This window comes from Notolepis coatsorum, assembly GCF_963971535.1.
Source record: "Notolepis coatsorum genome assembly, chromosome: 5".
Classification (NCBI taxonomy): domain Eukaryota; kingdom Metazoa; phylum Chordata; class Actinopteri; order Aulopiformes; family Paralepididae; genus Notolepis; species Notolepis coatsorum.
The window spans coordinates 22,873,169-22,896,382 of NC_140169.1; the positions used below are offsets into that span (position 1 = coordinate 22,873,169).

Sequence of the window (23,214 nt, forward strand, 5' to 3'; positions counted from 1 at the left end):
TGTCACCACCACACATCAAGAGGGAATTACCCCGGAGTCCGGACAGTACGTTAATAATTACGTGACTGTACATGACCACTTCGGCCCTAGAGTGAAGATAACACTCTCCTGTACTCTTACTAAGGTTCGAGTTAACACAGAAAAAGGTAACATTGGGGGCTCGAGTCCGGGATATGAAAAATCCTGATTTCATCAATGAGTTGTAAACTATGGACACGTATAGTTAGCTCATGCTAATAGACGCACGAGGCAATTTCGTCAGTCAATGAACTGAGTTGAGAAGATGACGGCCCATGGAAGTAACGTTGACGGGGAAATGACCAACTATGAAGAGCAAGTGATCAACTACTCTAACCCATTCATGTTAACCCCCACAACTACAACCATGTACTCTCAGTCTGATGTCGCTAACCTGAGACGTGAAATGAAGTACCAACATGGACAAAGCCTCAACCCGTTCATAACAGAGGATCAGCTGCCCCCTACTGGTGCAATGTCAAACCCATTTACTGCACGTAATAAGCCATTGATAATGGCCAGTGACAATTACCCACATGCTCATCTGTCGTTGTCAAGCACAAACCCCTTTGCTCATATGAATGATCAAAGTATGAGAGACAGTGGCATTGAAATGCAGCAAAGTCATTATGGAACTGAGCCTCCCCATATGAATATGTTGTATGGACAAATGCATTCAATGACCATAGGAGATGCAGCTACCCATAACATTAACCCCTGCATTGCTGCTAAACCAGCAGCCTTTATGGAGAGCACACCTATGAACAATGTGACAGTCTATTCCCCACATATTGAACCTGCAACCCTGCTTTCCACCCCTGTGACACCGGGTGTGTGTTCCCGTCAGGTGCAGCCAGAGGGCGCTGTACACCACAGGCAGAGTACACCGGTCCATGGAGGTAATGAAGCTGTGACTTATGGCTATGATCAGTCCCATCGCAGGCGAGCAGGCTTCCATCCAAGTGGCCGGCTGCCCCGGCGTGTGCAGTACAACCTGTCTTCAGACAGCGAGGACGACAGTGTTCAGCGAGAGAGGATTCCTACACTACAACCGGGTCAGTATGATGGCACCACACCATGGAAGGACTTCTTGCAGCGCTTTGAGAGCTGTGCTGAGGCTAATCGCTGGTCAGAGAACACTATGGCTGTCCAGTTGAGGTTCTGTCTCATAGGTGCAGCAGGAGCAGTGGTCCACCGCAACCCAAGGTCAGCACGCTGGGACTACAGAGACATTGTTGAGGAGGTGGAGGTTGCTTATGGCCCATCATCAGAGTATGCAGTGGCTGTTGCCATCGAGTTAAGGCAACGAATCCGCCTGCCAGGTGAGGCACTACACATCTTGAGGGACGACATATATGAGAAAGTGTCTATTGCATACGCTGACCGTTCTGAAAAGGAGCAGGATGCAATCAGTGTTGAGGTGTTCACTAATGCTATGGGGGACGCCAACATTATTCAGAAGCTCCTAGAAGACCGACCTCGCACATTAGCCCAAGCTTACGACATTGCTCGTCGTTATGAAACTACCAGGAGAGCAGCTACCAGCGTTGCACAGCTCATGCAGACTGGAGCACGGAATGTAGCTGAGCGGAGAACCAGAATGGCTATGGTGCGCGATTATGCCCACTCTGATGAAGCTGAGGGAAATAATGGTGCAGCACCAGCACCCACAAAGCAGAACCAGAACCACCCCGCGCAATACAAACAAAGGAGACAAAAAGATACAAATTGGGATAGCATCCGCTGTCACAACTGCTCGGGTATTGGACACATGTGGCGTAATTGCCACTCTCTAACAAACCCAACTAAGCTGCAGGCGGACACAGTTTTGAATGTCTCCAAAAACCAAAATGCATGCAGAGGGTCCAGTGGTAAAGGTGAGAGCCCAGAAATGTGTATCCACCTGCTGATGTATGACATGGAGATTTGTGCCATCTTAGACTCTGGGGCAGGGAGAAATGTGCTGCCTTTGCGATACTATAATTCTATCCACCCGGAGGTCAGACCACCTATCCAGCCATCAACTGTACAGTCCCTGCATGGCATTGGTCCTGGGAATGTCCCTGCTTTGGGTGAAGTTCACTTACCTGTTCAGATTGGCAGCCAGACTGTGGGTGTAGATTTCATACTTGCCGACCTGCCAGGCAGTGCCGAGGCCATCCTGGGCCATCCATTCTTAGAGCAGTCAAGAGCACATCTGGACTTTGGCAACCGAAAGATTGTGTTGTTCGGTGAACAAATACAATACTTCCATCCGGACAACAGGCCGAGAGCACATGCAGTAAGAGTAGCTCGCACCACAGTTCTAGCACCAGGACGTGAGTACATTATACTGGGAAATGCTCATTTCCGGACCCCTGTGAAAGGAGAGGTGATGCTATGCCCTACAAAAGGCTTTGTTGAGAAGCACCGATTGCTGGTGGCCCGGGTCTTAGTAGGAGCCCAGCCCAGTAAGAGTATACCAATCAGAGTATTTAACCCAGGAACCACTGATTGTTGAGATAATGGAGCCCCCTACCATCATCACTGAATCCCAACAGTCCGACCGTGCCTTCCCCACCGTGCCAGAACATCTCACCACTCTGTACGCCCAGAGTTCCATTGAGCTAACTACCGGGGAAAAGTGCAGTCTAGCGAAGCTCCTGCAAGACTACGGCGACATCTTCTCTACAGGACCCACTGACCTAGGCCATACTAACCTAGTGCAACATGACATTCAAACCCTGCCAGGTGTCCCAGTGAAACAACACCCCCGCCGCATGGCCCAGGAAAAACAACTGAATGCTGACCAGCAGATACAGCAGAGCCTCGAGACTGGACTCGCCCGTAACAGCCACAGCAGTTGGGCCGCGCCCATTGTCATGGTACGCAAAAAGGACGATACTTATCGTCTCTGTGTGGACTACAGGGCTTTGAATGACTGTACCATTAAAGATGCGTACCCATTACCTCGTATTCAAGATACTCTGGACACCTTATCCAGCGCCAAATGGTTCAGCACTCTGGACCTTGCATCTGGCTATTGGCAGGTGGAACTAACCCCCAGAGCACGCAAGGCCTCAGCATTCTGCAGCAGGAAGGGGCTCTTTGAGTGGAATGTCATGCCGTTTGGGCTATGTAACGCCCCAGCAACGTTTCAACGTCTAATGGACCGCGTCCTTGCTGGCATGCAATGGGAGACCTGCTTAGTATACTTAGATGACATCATTACACTGGGAAAAGATGTACCAGAAATGCTGCAGCGGCTATCCCAGGTGTTTGACCGACTGCGCCAAGCCAAGTTGAAATTGAAACCAGCAAAGTGTTGCCTGTTCCAACGGCAAGTAGCCTACCTCGGACACATCGTCTCCGAGCAGGGGGTCGCTACCGACTCACAGAAAGTCCAGAAAGTCAGAGAGTGGCCTACACCATCCGACGTCAGTGAGGTCCGCCAGTTTGTAGGCCTCGCGTCATACTACAGACGTTTTGTAAAAGACTTTGCTGCTGTCGCTCAACCTCTACATGCCCTGACCAAAAAGTATGCCCGTTTCCACTGGACACAGGAATGCCAGGAGGCATTTGATAAACTAAAGCAACTACTTACCACTGCACCTGTCCTTGGCTACCCCCTTGATACCGGGGACCTCATTCTAGACACAGATGCTTGTGACACTGGAATCGGAGCTGTCCTTTCTCAGATGCAGGACGGTGAGGAGCGTGTGCTGGCATATGGCAGTAGAAGACTCTCCCAGACTGAACAAAACTACTGTACCACACGGAGGGAGTTGCTAGCCGTGGTGGAATTCACATCACACTTCCGCCAGTATCTGCTGGGAAGATCTTTCACCGTCCGCACGGATCATAGTAGCCTCCGCTGGCTAATACGGATGAAGGAGCCTGAGGGACAGTTAGCCAGATGGCTTGAGAAGCTTGGTGAATACAACTTCAAGGTGATCCATCGCCCAGGACGGCAGCACTGCAATGCCGATGTTCTGTCTAGAAGGCCTTGTCGTCAGTTCTGCCCTTGCAAAGTGCCAGACCCGTTGTTGAACATGGAAAAGTCAAGACATCAGGCTGTGCAGTGTGACCTGGGCGGTAGTGTGACAGCAGGAACTACTGAAGCTCATCCCATAGAGTTGAGCTTAGTGGGGGTAGTGGACTCCCCATCCCCTGGAATGGGAAGCACAGGTGTGGAGGACTTAAGGTCTGATGGAAATTCACAAACTGAAGAAAGGATTCTTCTCACAGAGACTACAGAGGCGCAATTATTCCACGGTTGGACCGTTGAGCAGCTGAGGGAGGCTCAGATAGCTGACCCTGATATCACTCCCATCAGGAAAGCGCTGGAACAGGGAACAGAACGTCCCTCATGGGCGGAGATCTCACCTCATAGCCCGGCCACCAAAACATATTGGAGTCAGTGGAAAAGACTGTATTTCAAAGAAGGTATTCTGGTGCGACGCTTCTATTGTGCAGAGGAAACCATATTCTACCCTCAGATAATACTACCTCGTATGTACCAGTCAGATGTCCTGAGACAAATGCATGATGGTCCTGTGGGGGGTCATTTTGGAGTGGATCGGACTCTCACCCGTCTGCAGACAAGATACTACTGGTATCGTATGAGAGAAGATGTCACGCTGTGGTGCCGCACATGCGCTAGCTGTGCTGCCAGAGCCAGGCCCTCTAAGACACCCCAGGCCCCCATGGGCACTGTCCGCGTTGGAGCACCTATGGAGCGAGTGGCTCTGGATATAATGGGCCCCCTCAACGAGACTGATCGTCATAGTCGCTATGTGTTAGTAGTTCAAGACTACTTCAGCAAATGGGTGGAAGCCTATCCCCTACCAGATGAGCAGGCTGTAACTGTCGCTGAAGTATTCACCTCTGAATGGGTATGTCGTTTTGGAGCACCTCAGACTTTGCACAGTGACAAGGGCACCAATTTTGAATCACAAGTGTTTCAGAAAATATGTGAACTACTTGGAATAGAGAAGACGCGCACCACTTCTTTCAGGCCACAGTCTGATGGGCAGGTTGAACGTTTCAATGCCACTCTGCAAAATATCTTAGCCACAACAGCTGAACGCTGCCACTGGGATTGGGATATCATGATTCCCTATGCTGTAATGGCCTATAGGGCAACAAAGCACAGCTCCACTGGGTTTACCCCCAACATGATGTTGTTTGGGTGGGAAGTGACTGAGCCAATTGACCTGGTGGCTGGTCTGCCACCCGGCCATGAAAGTGCCCAGACTCCTCCACAGTATGTCACTCAGCTCCGTGAAAGGCTGGAGCTTGCTCACCAGATCGCCAGAGATGCCCTAGGTCAGTCTGTGGAACGGGCCAAAAAGCAATATGACAAGAACGTTTGCCGCACTCTGTACCACACAGGTGATGCTGTCTGGCACCTAGTAAAAGGCACCAAGAGAGTAAGAGATAAGGTGAGGAAATTCTTGCCATCATACGAGGGGCCATACTTTGTCCTAGGCCAACTGGACGACTTGGTGTACCGCATCAAAAAGGGGCCTAAGGCAAAAGTCAAAGTAGTGCACCATGACAAACTCAAACCATACCACTCCCGTACCCTGTTGGATAATGTCTGGGTCATCGAACAAGCACAAGTCTGGAACCCTGCTGAGGTTCTACCACCCATTCCAGATACCAGCCTCATCGACTCTGATCTGTTCCTGGCTAATCTGTTTCTGGATACGGCGGCGGGGAGTGATAGTGGACAGGAAGCAGAGTCATCTACAGACATTCCCTTGAGCCCTGTTGCTTTCCCCTCTTCGCCACACACAGCCCAAGTCTCCTCGAGTACAGAGGAGGTTCATGCTAGTGGGGGTAGTGCAGTGCAACGTACTCAAAAAGCAACGGTTATGGACTCCACTCAGTGCCAAACATCCAGGGGCAGGTCTAGCAGGACCAGGAGACCTCCAGATAAATATGGAGAGTGGGTGACTTACTAAAAAAAAAAGGGTTATATTACTCCTGTTTAAAGAAAAAATAGTTGAAAGGAGTTTGTTGTTTGAAAGACTTTGTATTGTTTTGGTTAAAGAAAAACACTTGAGGCACTGTGGCATCATGAGTAAGTTTACTTTGGTGGTGATCTTGTTTACGGTGAGAAAAGTGAGACCATACAATTATTTTGGGGTGAACAGGTGAAGCAGATGTTTTACTCAGTTAGAAGCTAGAGAGGATACTGGGAGGTTGCCTTTAATATTGAGTTAGAGCTGTGGTTATATTGGGGCTGTATTCGTTGCGTTGTAGGTGTGTTTCATGCTTCTTTTTCAGAGTGTGTTGGAACCTCAGAAGCACTGAAAGGAGGTGGACTGTTTAAATTCCTAACACTGCACTACCTTCCACAATTTCACCCTGTTCTCAAGGGAAACAACTATCTTAAGGATTATAATGGACTGTTTCCTATGGACTGTTTCTTATGGACTGTTACTCCGTCAAGGGGAGATGTTCTTGGGCATTGTGACCCTAAAGGACTCCAGAGACTCAAGGGGTGTTCAAAAAGAAAAAAAGTCTATGTAATCTGTTTAGGATATTTTGTGTGTAGTCATAGGGGTGCTGGAATGTTATTATATTTAATTGTTAATTGCCATCCAGAGTGGGGGTAGTGTTATAAGATTATGGTCTGTTCCTTTAAGAGGGAGGCACCCACGCATACAGGTCAGCTACGCAAGGAGCGAATATGTGATTAGACAGTGTGTACACAGGAAGAACAACAGAAGCAGGTAGCTTGTTGTTTTGATTGATTGATTGAAAAGTTTATTAACAGATTGCAGAATGGGTACAGTACAGTACATCTCAATACATACAATTGTTAAGGGGATGCAGACCAGAGAAAGACTTTCGTCTTGTTTCCACCAGGGTCCCCCATTTTCAATTCATCATAACATATATGACATACATGACATACAGATAGACAGTACTGCTACATCTATACATTTATGACATATCAGATTTGCAAATACGGTACTGTTTGTGATACAAAAGTGTCCAGAAAAGGAGTGTATATACATTTGGCGTAGAAACTGTACATTGGAGGAGGTTGGTGGGGTGGGGTTGGGTGGGTTGGGTGAGGGCTGTACATTGGAGGTGGGGGGGGGGGGTTGGGTAGGGGACACATACACATTTTACACTGTACATTGGAATGTTGACAAAGCCTTACTTGGTCATTTACTGTACAACTAGGTTAGGACATTTGTAGGGGCCAGTTTCGAATTGCAGTCTCACGTAGGTGTTTTTTGAGAGTGTTTTTGAAGGTGGGTAGTGATTCACATTCCTTTACAGCTTTAGGCAGGGCGTTCCACATTGATGTGGCATAATTGCGAAACGTGTTTAGTCCCTTGTTTGAGCCGAATCTGGGTTTTACATGATTTGTGGAGCTCCCTCTGGTGTTGTGATCGTGGTATTCACTGACCTTTGGGAAGTATTTTGACATGTACATGGGTACCTTGGTCGCGTAGTGTATCTTGTAGACCAGGCCCATTGCAAGTTGCTGTACTCTGTCGTCTACTCTAAGCCATCCTAGGTTGTCAAAGTGGGCAGGGGTGAGGTGGGTTCTAGGAGTCAGGTCAAGTAGTAGTCTGACTAGCTTGTTTTGAGATGTTTGTAATTTGTTTTTTAGTGCCTTTGAGGTGCTTTGGTACCATGAGGTGCAAGCATAGTCGTAGTACCCTTGAATGAGTGCTCCTGCTAGAGTCTTCAGGGTATTCTTGTTTACCAGAGAGGAGATCCGGTACAAGAATCGCGTTCGTTGGTTGACTTTTTTTATTACATTGGATGCCATTTTGTCACAGGAAAGATTAGCCTCTAGGATGGAACCCAGGTAGGTAATTTCATCTTTCCTTGTGACAATATTGTCACCCACTGTAACCGAGAAGCCGTCAGTCTTGCTGAGTTTGTTATTTGAACCGAAGAGAATGGACTCTGTTTTGCCCATGTGTAATGATAGTTTGTTGTCGGCGAGCCATATGCAGATTTTGCCTAGTTCCGAGCTGAGGGCTTTTTCAACCTGTAACTTGTTCTTGTCAGAGACCAGCAGGGCTGAGTCGTCCGCAAACAGGAACAAGTTGCAGTCACAAGCTGACGACATGTCATTTGCATGTTGTGAGATATGTAACGTTAGTCAACAGCATGATATGAAGAATATAATGGAAATAAATGCACAGTCCTGAAGATAACGGTTTCCAGTGGTTTATTGTCACCACCACACATCAAGAGGGAATTACCCCGGAGTCCGGACAGTACGTTAATAATTACGTGACTGTACATGACCACTTCGGCCCTAGAGTGAAGATAACACTCTCCTGTACTCTTACTAAGGTTCGAGTTAACACAGAAAAAGGTAACACATGTGAATAAATAAACCACGCCAGTTTGGGCTCAAGATAGAAACCATGCCTCTTGACCACATTATTGTCGCCCTATAGCCAAATTCTGTTAACAGGTTATGGGCCCAGATAACGCCGGGGCGAAATAATAAGGGTACTGTAGCAAGCTTAGCTGAAGTATAGGCTAGGTTAGCGCCGGGGGCACCGTGTGGCTAGACGCTAGGCCAACAAGAGCAAAAGCTAAGCATACCACTAACGAAGAGGATGGAAAACAAGAGAAGGGGCAAATGGCCGACATTCAATGGAAAAGCAGAGAACTATGAGCTCTGGGAAGAGCGCATGCTGTGCTGCATGCACAGGGCGGGGCTGAAGGAGACGATCCTGGCAGCCCCCACGGGAGAACTGACGGCGGAAGAGCAAGCCCTAGAGCCTAGACGACCAGCGTAACGCAAGCGCGTACTGTGAGTTAGCGCCAATCAGGGGCGGGGCTAGGGGGTGGCTACTTGGGCTCAAGCCCCGAATGTTTTCTGAAAAGCCCCGAATCTATTTAAATTTTTTTTTTCTTTTTTTTTTTGGACAATTCATCATTGTTACATGAAAATATGTTTGCACCAGATTTAGCAGAAGCTAATTTCCATCTGTGATCTATCCAGCTGCTAACTGTATTTGAGTGAGTTAAGTCTTGGTGTTATGGTAGACTCAGACCTAAGCTTTAAATCACAATCAACAAGTTGACAAAAACGTAATTCTTCCACCTTAGAAACATAGCTAAAGTACGGCCATTTATAAATCAAAAGGACGCTGAAAACCAGATCCATGCCTTTATCTCAAGCCAACTCGACTACTGTAATGCACTCCTTACCGGCCTCCCGAAAGAATACGATGATAACTATTTTATTGCAATGCACTATTGCATTATTTTATTCTATTTTACTAACTATTTTATTGCACTGCACTATTTTACTTTGTATCAGTGAATCATAGACGCCTGGCCATAAGAGCATTCGGAGCATCTCTGCTCTCCCACTATTGAACTTGGGGGAGCAAAGGTATGCTCTTGCTCCACCACTTTTTGATCATATGAAAAATATGATATATCCACCCCCAATATATAAATCTAACCATAACTACGTTATGGTTAACTGAGTTTTATAGTGAAAAGAGCAGCTTTATTGGTCAAGATTGAAGGCTCTATATTGCAGGAAATTGCACGTACAGGTTCATTAAATTAAAAAGAAAAATGCCGCGGAGGGGGTCGTGCTTGACACCCTCCAAACCACCCCTTGCCTGCAAAAAAAAATTTATTAAAAAAAAAAAAAAAAAAAAAAAAAAAAATGGCACCTATCTGGGCTAAGCCCCGGATCTCCTACAATCCTAAATCCGCCCCTGGCGCCGATGCTCGACGACACCAGCCTGGGGCTGATATTCCGCGACACTAAAGACAGAGTTCGAGAAAGCCTGGCGGTATTGAGAGAGCATTTCATCGGGCGAGGAAGACCCAGAGTCGTGGCCCTCTACATAGCACTAACAGGCCTGAGGAAGGGGACCACAGAGACCGTGACCGAATACGTCAACAGAGCGGAGCAGATCACGACGCCACTGAGGAGTGCCGGAGAAGCACCAAGTGATGGGCTAATGATGGCAATGATAATGTGAGGACTACCGGAGCTGTACAAACCGTTCACACTCCTGGTAACACACGGTTCAACGGACATGACGTTGGGACAGTTCAAGGCTAAGTTAAGGAACTTCGAGGCCTCAGAAGACACCCACCCAGCCACCGCGGAGGAGGGGGAGAGGGTGCTAAAGGCCCGAGCGACGCCAAGAGAGAGAACCAGGACCACGACGGAACTGGCGTGTTGGCGATGCGGAGATAAAGGCCATCGGAGAAGCGACTGCACAAAGACTGTCTGGTGTAGCTTCTGCAAATCCACGGTCACACAGACAGAGCGTGCATGAAGAAACACAACCAGAGGGCGCGATATGCGCATGGACAAGATGGCGGCTACGGACGAGACGACGGCCATGAACAAGACGGAGGCCACGGACAAAATGGCGGCTACAGACAAAATGGCGGCTACGGATGAGACGGCGGCCATGAACGAGACGGAGGCCACGGACAAAATGACGGCTACGGACAAGATAACGGCTGTGGACGGGGTGACGACAGCGGACACGATGGTGGCGACGATCGACGTGAGACGAGTCGAGACGACGCCCGGAGAATAACGGGACATGAAGACTGCGCTTTTGGGGCGCGGACAACGGGAATCGCCGGACCGGCCCAGCTGCAGCGGGCCCAGAGAAGGGGACTGATCGTGGACACAGGTGCGTCGTCCCATATCATCAACGACAGGAGTCGGTTCAAGAACTTTGACGACACTTTCCACCCGGAGAGGCACTGCATGGAGCTAGCGGACGGGAGACGCACCTACGGATTGGCGCAAGAGAGGAGAGACGCACAGGTATGCCTCACGGACAGTAAGGGGCGCCGGCGTACGGTGACGCTAGAGAACGCCCTATATGTACCATCGTTCCCACAAGGACTATTCTCTGTAATAGCTGCTACTGCAAGCAGTGCCAAGGTATTCTTCGATAAAGGTAAACATTTTCTTCTAGAACCTGACGGTACCCGGTTTGACATAAAGATGTACCAGAGAATAATATTATATATTGAATATTATATTATCTGAAAACGGAGTGTAATGACAACGACCAGTGTGATGATAATAATGATGTGTGTAGCGAGACGGCCAGTCACGATATTCAGTCATGGCACGAGATTATGGGTCATTGTAATTACGAGGATTTACTGAAATTGCAAATAGTGTCAGAGGGCATGCACATTGAAGGGGAAAAGCGTAGACCTGACAACATTTGTGCAATGTGCAAACCGGTGAAGTTTACCCAACCGAGATACAGAAATCCCACAGAGAGAGTAAGGGTACCACTTGCACTAGTTGACATGGACCTAGCAGGCCCAGTAAGCAACGAGTCCATAGGAGGTTTTAGGTATGTACAGTCTTTTACAGACATGTGTACAGGGGCAGTGTTTGTTTACTTCCTCAAAGAAAAGAGTGACACACTCCAGGCCACAGAGAAATTCCTGGCAGACGTAGCCCCTTATGGCACAGTAAAATGTCTGAGGTCCGACCACGAAACCGAGTTCGCAAACAGAGAGTTCCAATCACTGTTGAGAAGGTATAAGATAAGATACGAGACGTCACGTCCATATCCCCCACACCAGAGCGGGGTGGCAGAGAGCACACCCTTTTCGAAATGGCTAGGTGTAAGCTAGCAGATAGTAACTTACCTAAGAGCCTGTGGCATTATGCGGTGCAAGAAGCCGCTTACACCAGAAACAGGTGCTTTAATAAGCACTCGGGCACCACCCCCCGTATACAGCGCTGACAGGAAAGAAGTGTAATCTAGCCAGAATGCACCGATTTGGATCAGTGTGTTATGCGTACCTGCAGGACAGGGGAAAACCCAAGTCCAAGGGTGTAAAAGGATTTTTCGTAGGGCACGACAAAGGAAGCCCTGCTTTACCATCCCGGTAACGGGAGAGTGCAGAAACACATGCTAGTCAAGTTTGTCACGAAGACAACCTGTGAGAGCGAGACACAGACAGAGGAGCCAGAGCTGGACTCCAGAGCAAGGTGTGTAGGAACAGAAACACATCACCCCAGTGTACTTAGTACAGTCGTGCAGACAGACAGTCAGCAACCCCCAGAGGGCGATGACGAGGAGCACCTGAGGGTGACGTCAAGTGCCCCAAGCAGTGGGAGGTATCCCCCAAGGGAACACAAACCCCCAGAATATCTGACAGACTATGCCAGGAAAGGGAGTGACAAGGAGGACAATACACCTAACCCCGTTGAGTACTACTACAGGGTAGTCAGTGGGGTAAACCCGACCTTTAAAGAGGCCACATTGTCCCCCGAAGAGGGCAGACATACAGTGGGAGGAAAATGGGTGTGTTCAACCAAGTTACCAGAGGGCAGACAGACAGTGGGAGGGAAATGGTTGTACTCAACAGGAGGGTATTGAAGACCACGGTAAATACAAAGTATGGTTAGTAGAAAATTGCTTAAATGCTGAAGGAGGGTACCCCATGTTTAAATAATGAAGAAGGGTGACTAATTGCTTAAATGTTGAAGGAGTAGAATCCAGGTTTGAAAGTCTGACTAGAGACCAAGTTTGAATACTGAAATGAGTCCTATGTTTGGTTCCAGATACAGAAATGGGTCTCATGTTTAAGTACAGAGGTGGGTGATTTGCAATGTTTAAATACAAAAGAGGATCTATGTTTAAAAATACAGAATTGGAGGATTTGATCATCGCATCAGACAACAATAGGAAGACCTAGGCAGTTTAAACCATTGTATAGGTATGGACTTCGAACAGTCTGCCAATTGTGTAAAAATGTCTCAGAAGAGATATGTGGGAAAGGTCCTGAGATGTTTTGACTGAAGTAAGAGATGTATAGATAAACTGTGGGTAGCTTCATTTTGTTAGACAACCTGTACTCGCCCTGACTTATGTTCTGTAGTGAGTAAGAGTGTCATAGTATTTTTGTTGACCCCACAGAGAAGCATCGAACTATGTCAAAAATATGTTTTTTGTTATCCCAGAGGTGCAACAGACGGACAGCGGTGTTTCAGGAAAGACAACAAAGGTTTAAGGCTTAACGCCTACAGTGATATTATCAGCCTGTGAAGCTGAGTATATGTTTCTAGCTATGACAATGCTAAATGTGTTTATCTAGAGCAACTGCTCGAAGTGATGAAGATACGGTTATGAATATATTGCTCAAAATGCAGTAGGTAATTGGAATGTATCCTCTATACCGAATAAGGTGTTCTTGAAGAATGGGCGTTCTGTCAAAACCGTTTAAAATGATGGACATTGTGTATATATGGAGACTGTTGTTTAAGAGGACAACCAGGGGACCATTGTGATTGCTAGGAACCCAATGTGTCAATATAGATGTAAACATGTCATTATAAATAATATCATCTCATCAGGTATGTCATCAGATAAGAAAGAATGACACCGGTTTATTGTCCAATGGACGACAGAGTAGTAGATACTATGAGGGAACCTGTTTCAAATTAAAATTTAAGGGATTTGCAAGGGTCATGTTTAATGTGAAGATATTGACTGTCATACCCTATTGATGTTTTTGGGATTATATTATTTCCTTTGTAAAATGTTTTTCCAAGAAGTCAGCCAGTGTGCTAATACAAACCTAAGTGGGAGTGTTGAAGTCAGAGGCTCTGTGTAGGATTGTTAGTAACTGTCTAACTATATATATGGCTGTTTACACTAGTAACTGTTTACCTGCATATATAACTGTCTCCACCAGTAACTGTCTAGTTGCATATATATCAGTTTCCACTAGAGGGCGCTCTAGGCGGAACCACTCAGGTACACCACTTTGTGGCAAGTATAAAAGTAAATGTATCCTCCCACTTCTTTCTCTCCCCCCATGTCTCTCAGTAAGAGAAGACCTATAGAACTGCTGCTTAACATGTGAATAAATAAACCACGCCAGTTTGGGCTCAAGATAGAAACCATGCCTCTTGACCACATTATTGTCGCCCTATAGCCGAATTCTGTTAACAAACACCCTGCCTATGGACATTAGGGAGGTTACTGTAGATCACTAAATATGTTCTAAAGCAAGCTATACCTATTCACCTCATCCTGGACCATTGGTACTCTGGCACAGACTGGACAGACTGGATTAGTGTTTACAACACTAGTTAATTGTCTCAAGCTAACTGGCTATACTTATTAGCATGCTAGCTGACACTCAGCAATAGTGTAAATAAATCTTTGTCAGATCACAACTTTAACTGAAAATGTGTTTGAGCCAGACAATGACATTTTCATCTTTCCTGTGTCATGCCCTGTACATTTCACCATTCACCTCTGAGACACACAAACATGTAGGCATTTTACCAGAGGGCTAAGAATGCAGGGTCAGATATTTTTGGTTGCCCCTGACATGGAGTCTTTTGTTGAAAGGGTTCTAACGTTTGATTAACATTTTCACGAAAGTGGACAAATATGGACACTTTGGGACCATAGTGGTACAGGATAGTGTAAATTCCTCTCCTCCCCTCTCCCCCTCTCTCCTCTCTTCTCCTCCCCCTCCTCCCCTCCCTTCTCCGCTCCTCTCATCTCCTCTCATCTCTTCTCTTCTCTTCTCTTCTCTTCTCTTCTCTTCTCTTCTCTTCTCTTCTCTTCTCTTCTATTTTCTTCTATTCCCCTCTCCTCTCCTCCCCTCTCCCCCTCTCTCCTCTCTTCTCCTCCCCTCCCCCTCCTCTCCTTCCTTCTCCTCTCTTCTCTTCTCTTCTCATATTTTCTCTTCTCCTCTCTTCTCTTCTCCTCCCATCTCCTCTCCTCCCTTTCCTCTCTTCTCATCTCCTCTTCTCTTCCCATCTCTTCTCCTCTCCTCTCCCCCTCTCTTCTCCACCCCTCCCCTCTCCTCTCCTCCCTTCTCCTCTCTTCTCTTCTTTTTTCTTCTCTTCTCTTCGCTTCTCTTCTCCTCTTCCCCCATCCTCCTCTCTTCTTCTCTCCTCCCTTCTCCTCTCTTTTCTTCTCTTCTCATCTCTTCTCTTTTATTCTCCTCTCTTCTCATCTCTTCTCCTCTCCTCTCTTCTCCTCTCTTCCCTTCTCTTCTCTTCTCATCTCTTATCCTCTCTCCTCTCTTCTCTTCTCCTCCCATCCCCTCTCCTCTCCTCTCCTCTCCTCTCCTCTCTTCTCTTCTCCTCTCTTCTCTTATCCACTCCTCTTCTCCTCCCCTCTCCTCTCATCTCCTATCCTCTCTTCTCTTCTCTTCTCTTCTCTTCTCTTCTCTTCTCTTCTCTTCTCTTCTCTTCTCTTCTCTTCTCTTCTCTTCTCTTCTCTTCTCTTCTCTTCTCTTCTCTTCTCTTCTCTTCTCTTCTCTTCTCCTCTCCTCTCCTCTCCTCTTAGTGATCCGTGCCAGAGTGAGGGAGGTGCGGGGTCGAGGTCATGAGTTATCTGCAGTGGTGGAGGTGAAGGAGGTGTTAAAGTCATCTCTCGTCAACATCCACAGAGACACTGTCACCCTCTACTACTCCTCCAGCTGCCTTTGTCCTCCTCTCACCGCTGGGGAGGAATATGTCATCATGGGCTACGAGAATGAAGAGAGGAGCAGGTATTATTTATTAATTTATTTACTTACTTACTTTTGATGATAGTGATGATGATTGGTAGTAGTAGGAGTAGTACTAGTAGTATCATCATCATCAAACCATCATCAAAACCTTTATTTACGCTGTTGGGTCTCATTCCCGAAATTTTTTCAAAGATATATTCTGGAAGACTTATCTTGGAACCACTGAATCTATGACAAGTACACTGAGTCCTGAACGTGCTGGAGATATGTCTTAAGTGGCTGAAACGGTTGCAGAAATTATATGATCTGATATCTGCTTGGAGCAGTGGTGCAGTGCTGGTATAACTCGGTATAACGGCGTTATACCTCAGTCACTGAGGCTGAAGTACGCGCAATCGCTTTTTACATGGCATTATCCAACCGGACTCCCGGAGAAGCATGCAGCTGCAGAGCCGCAGAGCCAGCGGCGCTCTCTGGGCCGCGCGCTGACGGCCGCGCTGTGAGGCAATAGTATCCAGCTGCAGGACGAGAGCAGCCAAAAAAAACTGTGCATGCGCGCACGCGCGCACGCGCGCACGCGCGTGGAGCGTTTGACCTACTGTCAATTTGGCACTGCACCACTGGCTTGGAGAATGGCATTCTGTCGTAAACTCCAAAGCGCGTTCCCATTCAGCTCATTTGCATACAAACCACGCCCCCGACAGTCCTTATAAAGCAACTGTTGACGCAGCTGTGTGAAATGGAATGGCGGAAGTGCTTTGAGAGCCGCGTGATTACGAAACCTAGCGTCAGTCAGTGCCAATCAGAGAGCGTCTCCGAGAAATGCGGCTAGGTTTCATAATCACGCTTGCGCCCATCAAAACTAGATTAGATTAATGTATTGGCATCATATACAGCTCGCGGTACACACCTGCCGCAGCGCGCGCGCACACACACACGCGCGCACACACACACGCGCGCGCAGTACTGTATATGAATGAATGAATGACATATAATATATATAGCCTACGGGCCGGCGGGCGTAATGAATGAAGCAGTATGGCTTATTATTCCATAAGCCTATAGGCTACTGTTCATTCGTAGGCGCACACAAGACTTGTTATGGAATATTAATGCAGTCTATTTCCACCGATTAGCTTTAGTTCTTATTTATTTATCCACTGTCATTTCAGTGTTGGTACTATATAGTGTATTTCAATATAAGTTTAATTGATTCGAAGGAATGCAGGTTTATAGCTATATCAACCCCCTCCAATGTACAGTAAATGACCAAGTATGGTTTTGTCAATATTCCAATGTACAGTTTTGCTTGTACAGTGTAAGTCTACCACCCCTCCAACCTCCTCCAACAGTTTCTACGTCAAATGTACTCTCTTTTCTGGACTCTTTTTGTATCACAAACAGTACTGCATTTGCAAATCTGGTATGTCATAAATGTATAGATGTAGCAGTACTGTCTATCTGTGTTGTGTGTGTCATATATGTTATGATGAATTGAAAATGGGGGACCCTGATGTAAACAAGACGAAATTCTTTCTCTGGTCTGCATCCCCTTATGTAATTGAGCTGTACTGTACTGTACCCATTCTGCAATCTGTTAATAAAGTTTTCAATCAATACCTATCAATGGGATACATTGCATGTTGACCTGCATTCTTTCAAATGTATATAATTAATCATTAAAACAGATGTGTAACAAATAAGAAATGCAAATTCCACAGAAGGCATTAAATTATTATTATTTTCAATCATTTCACAATAATTGCATAATTGTGTTTGAGTAATTAAAGTAATTATACATTTGTCCAAAATAGCTGGTTCAGATATGGTTAATCCAGCTGCCCTGTGATCAGATGAATCCATATTATTTATTTTTCCGACATCAAATGCGTAATTTCTTATCGTACAAATATTGTCATATTTATTTTAATTATGATCAAGTAATTAATTCCAATGAGGCCTGTAGCGTTAACATGAAGGAATCACTATGAGAACACAGTCTGTCAAGTTGTAATAAAGTTTTAAATTAGTCAATCAATCATGAGATTTGATCGTGGGCTGAGAGCATATTTAAGAGTGCTCCTCAGCACTCTTGGATCTGCTCTCAAATAAGATCTCAGGAAAATTTGAGGACTCCCACTCCCAGCCCTAATATGTCTTAAATAGGCCGAAATCTGGCTAAGACGAAATATTTTGTCGTAACTACGTTCGAGAATGAGACCCATTGAGGTTGCCCTCATTTCTAATGATGACGAGTTACAGTTAAAACTAGATTGGGTGCTCATTGGAGGACATATGTCGTCATGCTATAGTGGATCATAAATAGTTCTCCCCAATGAATGAAGGACGTATGGCATGTACACATATGTTTTCATGCTGTTTCTTTTTTATTTGGGTTGAAATTGTTAATTTAAAAGAAAGATTTGGACACCTTCTTGCCATGGAGTGATCATGTTTTTCAAGATCAAGATATTTTCTCTATTTTCTTGTATTCGTACTATCTTATTTTAATTTTAGTTTGTTTGAATGTTGTTCTATATGTGAACATTTCCTTCTTGGCCATTGAAATGATCAATGTGATTACCCTGGTTAAATATCAATGGGTCTCATTCACCAAGGACTTAAGACAAAAGATCAGACAAAACTTTGTCCTAGCTCCACTTAAGACATTTACGGTTTTGGGATTCACGAATGGTCCCTTCTCCTGGATTAACTAAGAGCAGGATTTAGGAGCGCTGAAGAGCAGTCGTAAGGGCTTTATTTGGGAGGAATCATGGTGATTGCGTTCACATCGACTCTACAGACATCCTTGGAATTAAATAATCATAATAATAATAAATACAACAATATTTTTATGATAAAAAATTACGTTTTGCATTTACAGTCATGCCTCAACGATGCATTGTGATGTCCAGAAATAAATAATAGCACTACACAAACTGCAAATGACGGTGAATAAATAACTAAATAAATCAGATAAATATTGTTATTATTTATTGCTGGTTTTATAAAAATACAATGTTATTGTATACATTGTAAGAGCCAGTGGATAAACATTCCACTGCTAATCATGCCCGGACAACGACAAGTCGGCGAAAACGCAGCCCGGAGCCGACAGACAAGGGCAAAGTGCCGCGACGAGCACACAAGTGCGTGACGGCCCGTATTCTGGGGAAATCACCTAAAATACAAGTTTAAAAAAATTAAGATAAAACTAAATAAAACAAAATCAGTTACAGAGTGACACACAGTGATTGGTGATCATGGCTTTGAGCTGTGCATAGGTTGGGAGAGTATTGATCTTTAAAATGTGTTGATGGATCTTCCGTGATGCAGAGCATGAACAGAAAAGGCAGACCTTCCAAGCTCAGAACATGCTCGAGAAACCTGCACAAGCTAATTATATGGTATACGGTACTATCATTAACCCAGCTAACTACACAGTACACATTGGAGCGAGTCAGATAGGATCCAATGTTCCAATCCAGTAACGTTGTGATGCAAGGTGTGGTATCTTACAGATTTTCTCAATTGCTTTGGTGCATTTCTCTGATCAGAATTAAAGTTCTCATAACTGTTAGTGCATTTCTCAAAACAATTAGTACAAACTGCAAAACCTAGGTGATAACCTGCAGAAGCCTGTCACTTGCTCAAAATGGATAATTCATTCCTCAAAAGCAAGTATTCATGTCAATGAAAGTGTCACTGTCATCAAAATGAAAAGTCCTGACACCATTGTTTATGAACAAGATAGTCAAATGGCTTTGCTATGTTTTCGTTATGACAGTTCACTCTGTAAGTGTTTTCCAATGCAAAAAAAGTCAGATCTTGGTGACACTTTCTGAAAATGCTCAAGACAGCACTATACACTATTTGCACAGCCATTTGAAATCTACAGTTACACATTGCTGTATTTAGTGAGGTAAATGAGTACAAGACACATATGTTTCACATTTTTACTGCATATGCTCTTTGCAATTTTTATTTGTTCACAGCATTGTGCAAAAGAAAAATACAAACTAATTTACAACAAACATAAGAAACACCCTTTGGCCTTTGGGTAGAGCTATGCACAACTGTAAACAATATTGCAGTACATATTGGAACTGAATTGGAACATACAACATACACAGTACTGTAAATCATTCATTCACATCCAGACGTTCCTGTCTGTCTGGCTATTGGATTCAGGAATGGGGAGTAGGGAGGGAGATATTCCACCAGCATCCTTTCATGTGCTGCAAACCACTGTGTGACCAGAATTGCGTGGTGAAAACGCACATTATCCCATACAACAACATACTTGGTCAGATGGTCGCCATTTAGACCCCTCTCATTCTCAGGGATTATGTCCCTGTAAAGAGTCTAAAAAAGTCAGCAGATGTTGTGTGTTGTATGCACCAATGCGGGGCATATCAAATCAAATCAAATCAAATTTATTTACAGTATAAGGCCCAACAAAACACGTTAATGTCCCCATGGGCCGTACATGTCTTCTTTAAACAAGTCAAGAAGAAAACATAACAATAAGTCAAGAACAGAACAAGAACACCATAAGGTCCAACAAATTTAAAATACCGTAAATGCAAATAAATGAAAGAATGCAAGCACTCCCAGACATACCCCACGCGAAGGTAAGGAAAAACTCACTAAAACCTAACAATAGGGAAAAATGCTCCACATATGGGTGAGGACGCCGTTTTCTGAGATGGCTGCACACATTGTAATATTCCCTCCTCGTTGGCCTGTGACATCAGTGGTTGCTCTCTGTCCAATGCGATTCCTTCCACGCCTTCTACCTTTTGCCAGATTGAAACCTGCCTCATCAACATATGAATGTGTGCAGCGATTCCCTGGCATCCAGCTCCATTCAGGGGAAAAATTATAAAGAAATGTATAAAATTTGCTTGACAGATTTTGACAACTAGTTCAACATATTTGTATGTAATGACTTAAGCAATGAAATGAGGACTATTAGTTTTATAGGGAATGACTATTCAGCAGTCATAAGTATAGTTCATTTTGACTGACATGACATGACCTAAGCAAATGATAATGTTATAAAACAGCAGAGAATTGTATGAAAGCAATTGATGCATGTCCAAAAGCATTTGCAATTTGTTCGGAGGAATGAGAAACTGCTACTATGATGTGCACAAATTACAAAATGTTGTGGAGGTTGAACTAACAGTTATGAGAACTTTAATTCTGATCAGAGAAATGCACCAAAGCAATTGAGAAAAACTGTAACTTTGGTGGTAACAACTGTCCCGCCCAGGCACATGCACACATAGAGCCCAAGGGGTGCTTGAGCACCTGCCCTTTTGAGCCTCATAAAAAAGTGCCCTTAAATATTTCTTTTTACCGCTACGCATATAGACTGCCCTTCCAACTGAAAATGTCACGATAGAATCAAAATATAAAAAAATGCATTTATATTAAACAATACAGAATATACATCACTTCTTGGGGTCTGTAGGGTAAGCACTTATTCCCTCCCCCCTGAACATTTATGGAGATGTATGGGCCTTTTAAGTCACTGTCATATCACCTCAACTAGATCCATACCAATTCGCCTACCGTGCCAACAGGTCAGTAGAGGACGCCATTAGTCTAGTACTCCATCACACACTCCTACACCTAGAATCCCCCAACACATACGCACGCATCCTGTTTATCGATTTTAGCTCAGCCTTCAACACCATCTCCCCCAACAAACTATTTTCCAAACTTCAGGACATGAACATCAACCCGACCATGAACTACTGGATCCTTGACTTCCTCAACAAGAGAACCCAAAAAGTCAAGGTGAACAACCTCACATCCCACTTCCTGACACTCAGCACTGGTGCCCCACAGGGCTGCGTCCTTTCCCCCTGGCTCTTCTCCATCTACACCAACCAACTCATCTCCCTGGACAGCTCAGTAAAAATATTTAAATATGCAGACGACACCACCATCCTCGGCCTGATCACAAATAACGACGAGACCTCATACCGGCGAGAGGTGGACAGAGCAGCGAGATGGTGCTCCATCAACAACCTCCTGTTCAACACCTCCAAAACTACAGAAATAGCCATCGACTTCAGATCTGCCAACAAAACACACAAACTCCCACTATCAATCACTGACCAATCCATAACTCTGACGGACTCACTCAAATTCCTAGGCACCCACATTAACAATAACCTAAAATGGGACACCAACATCACCTACATTACAAAAAAGGCCCAGCAGCGCCTGTACTTCCTCAGGCAACTGAGGAAGTACAGGGTCAAACGCCACCTGCTGGTCCAATTCTACACCGCCATTATACAAAGCATACTCACTTCTTCAATAACAGTCTGGTACGGTTCCGCACAAAAACTATCCATACAAAAACTCCAGCGCATCATAAGGCCTCCAAAATCACAGGATGTGACCTTCCCTCCCTGGACTCCATCTTCACCTCCCGCACAACCACCCGCGCCAGAAAAATAGCTAAGGACCCCCTCACACCCAGCACACCCCCTGTTTCAGCCCCTGCCCTCAGGTAGGCGCTTTAAGTCCATCCTTTCCAAAACCACCCGCTTCAAAGACAGCTTCTTCCCCACCGCCATTCGGACCCTGAACTCCCTTGGCCCCCCTCTCCCCCTTCCGCCCCCACACTAACCAAGCTCCTGACCGATGGACTTGATTCTTCTGTGTGTTTATGTGTTTATGTTGTGCTATGTTGTGCTGTGCTGTATTTATGTATTTATTGTGTCATGTTGTACTGTATTATGTATCCACCCTGGCCTGTACCGAACACCACCAATACCACCAACCTGGTTGCGTGGCAATAAAGGAAACTTGAACTTGAACTTGGAAGTCTTTCAAGGATAAGTGAGCTCCTGCACTGATTATTATAGTTCAATATTCAATATTTGATAAAAAGTGGGCCCCCCGTCCGAAAAGGGCCCTTAAAAATTGGGCTTGCGCGCTCGGTTAAAAAAAAAAGTGCCCTTTTCAGCCTTTGAGCACCTGCCCCTCTAAAGTCCTGTGCACGTACCTGGTCCCGCCCCTCACAAGATCACAACAACTGCTCCCCCCCTCGCAGGATTACAGAATGAGATTTGTGCTTGATGTAAAAAGATTTTTAATTGTTTAGAGATTTTCTTAAACGTTTAGTAATTCTGTTAGCATTTTTGTTGGTTCCATTTCAGCCAATGAGCGATGGCCTGTTATTGCATATTCTCCTTCCTGGTGATGGCGTTTTATTGATTACATATTGACGGGTCTGTCAGACAGCCAATAGTATAAACTGTTTATTGTGATGTCACAGTTCCTCCTCCCTCCCAGTAAACTTTACCTTTCATTTAAGTGAAAGCAACTAAGCTGGATGTAAGGTTCTAGTCACCAAGTCTAACACTATCCCTTTAATATGCTGTGTGTGTGTGTGTGCGCGTGCGTGTGTGCATGTGTGTGTGTGTGTGTGTGTGTGTGTGCGTGCGTGTGCGTGCGCGTGCGTGTGTGTGTGTGTGTGCGTGTGTGTGTGTGTGTGTGTGTCTGTCGTGCAGGTTACTGCTGATCGATGGTTCTGTTGCTCAGAAGTGGAAGGACAGGATGGGACGGAAGGTTAAGGTACATTATCTATTTACCGTATTTACCGTATTTATATATATATATATATATATATATATATATATATATATATATATATATATATATATATATATATATATATATATATATATATATATA

General features: G+C 45.2%; 1 protein-coding gene across 1 annotated transcript in view; it reads left to right on the forward strand.

Moving 5' to 3' along the window:
• The window catches only part of frzb (frizzled related protein), a gene marked incomplete at its 3' end in the record, with an annotated part of 53,233 nt that overhangs the window by 25,511 nt on the left and 4,508 nt on the right, over positions 1-23,214 (forward strand). The window contains exons 6-7 of the mRNA XM_084314039.1: positions 15,327-15,531; positions 23,031-23,094. Coding sequence (XP_084170165.1) covers positions 15,327-15,531; positions 23,031-23,094 — 269 coding nt within the window. The remainder of the gene's footprint in view (positions 1-15,326; positions 15,532-23,030; positions 23,095-23,214) is intronic.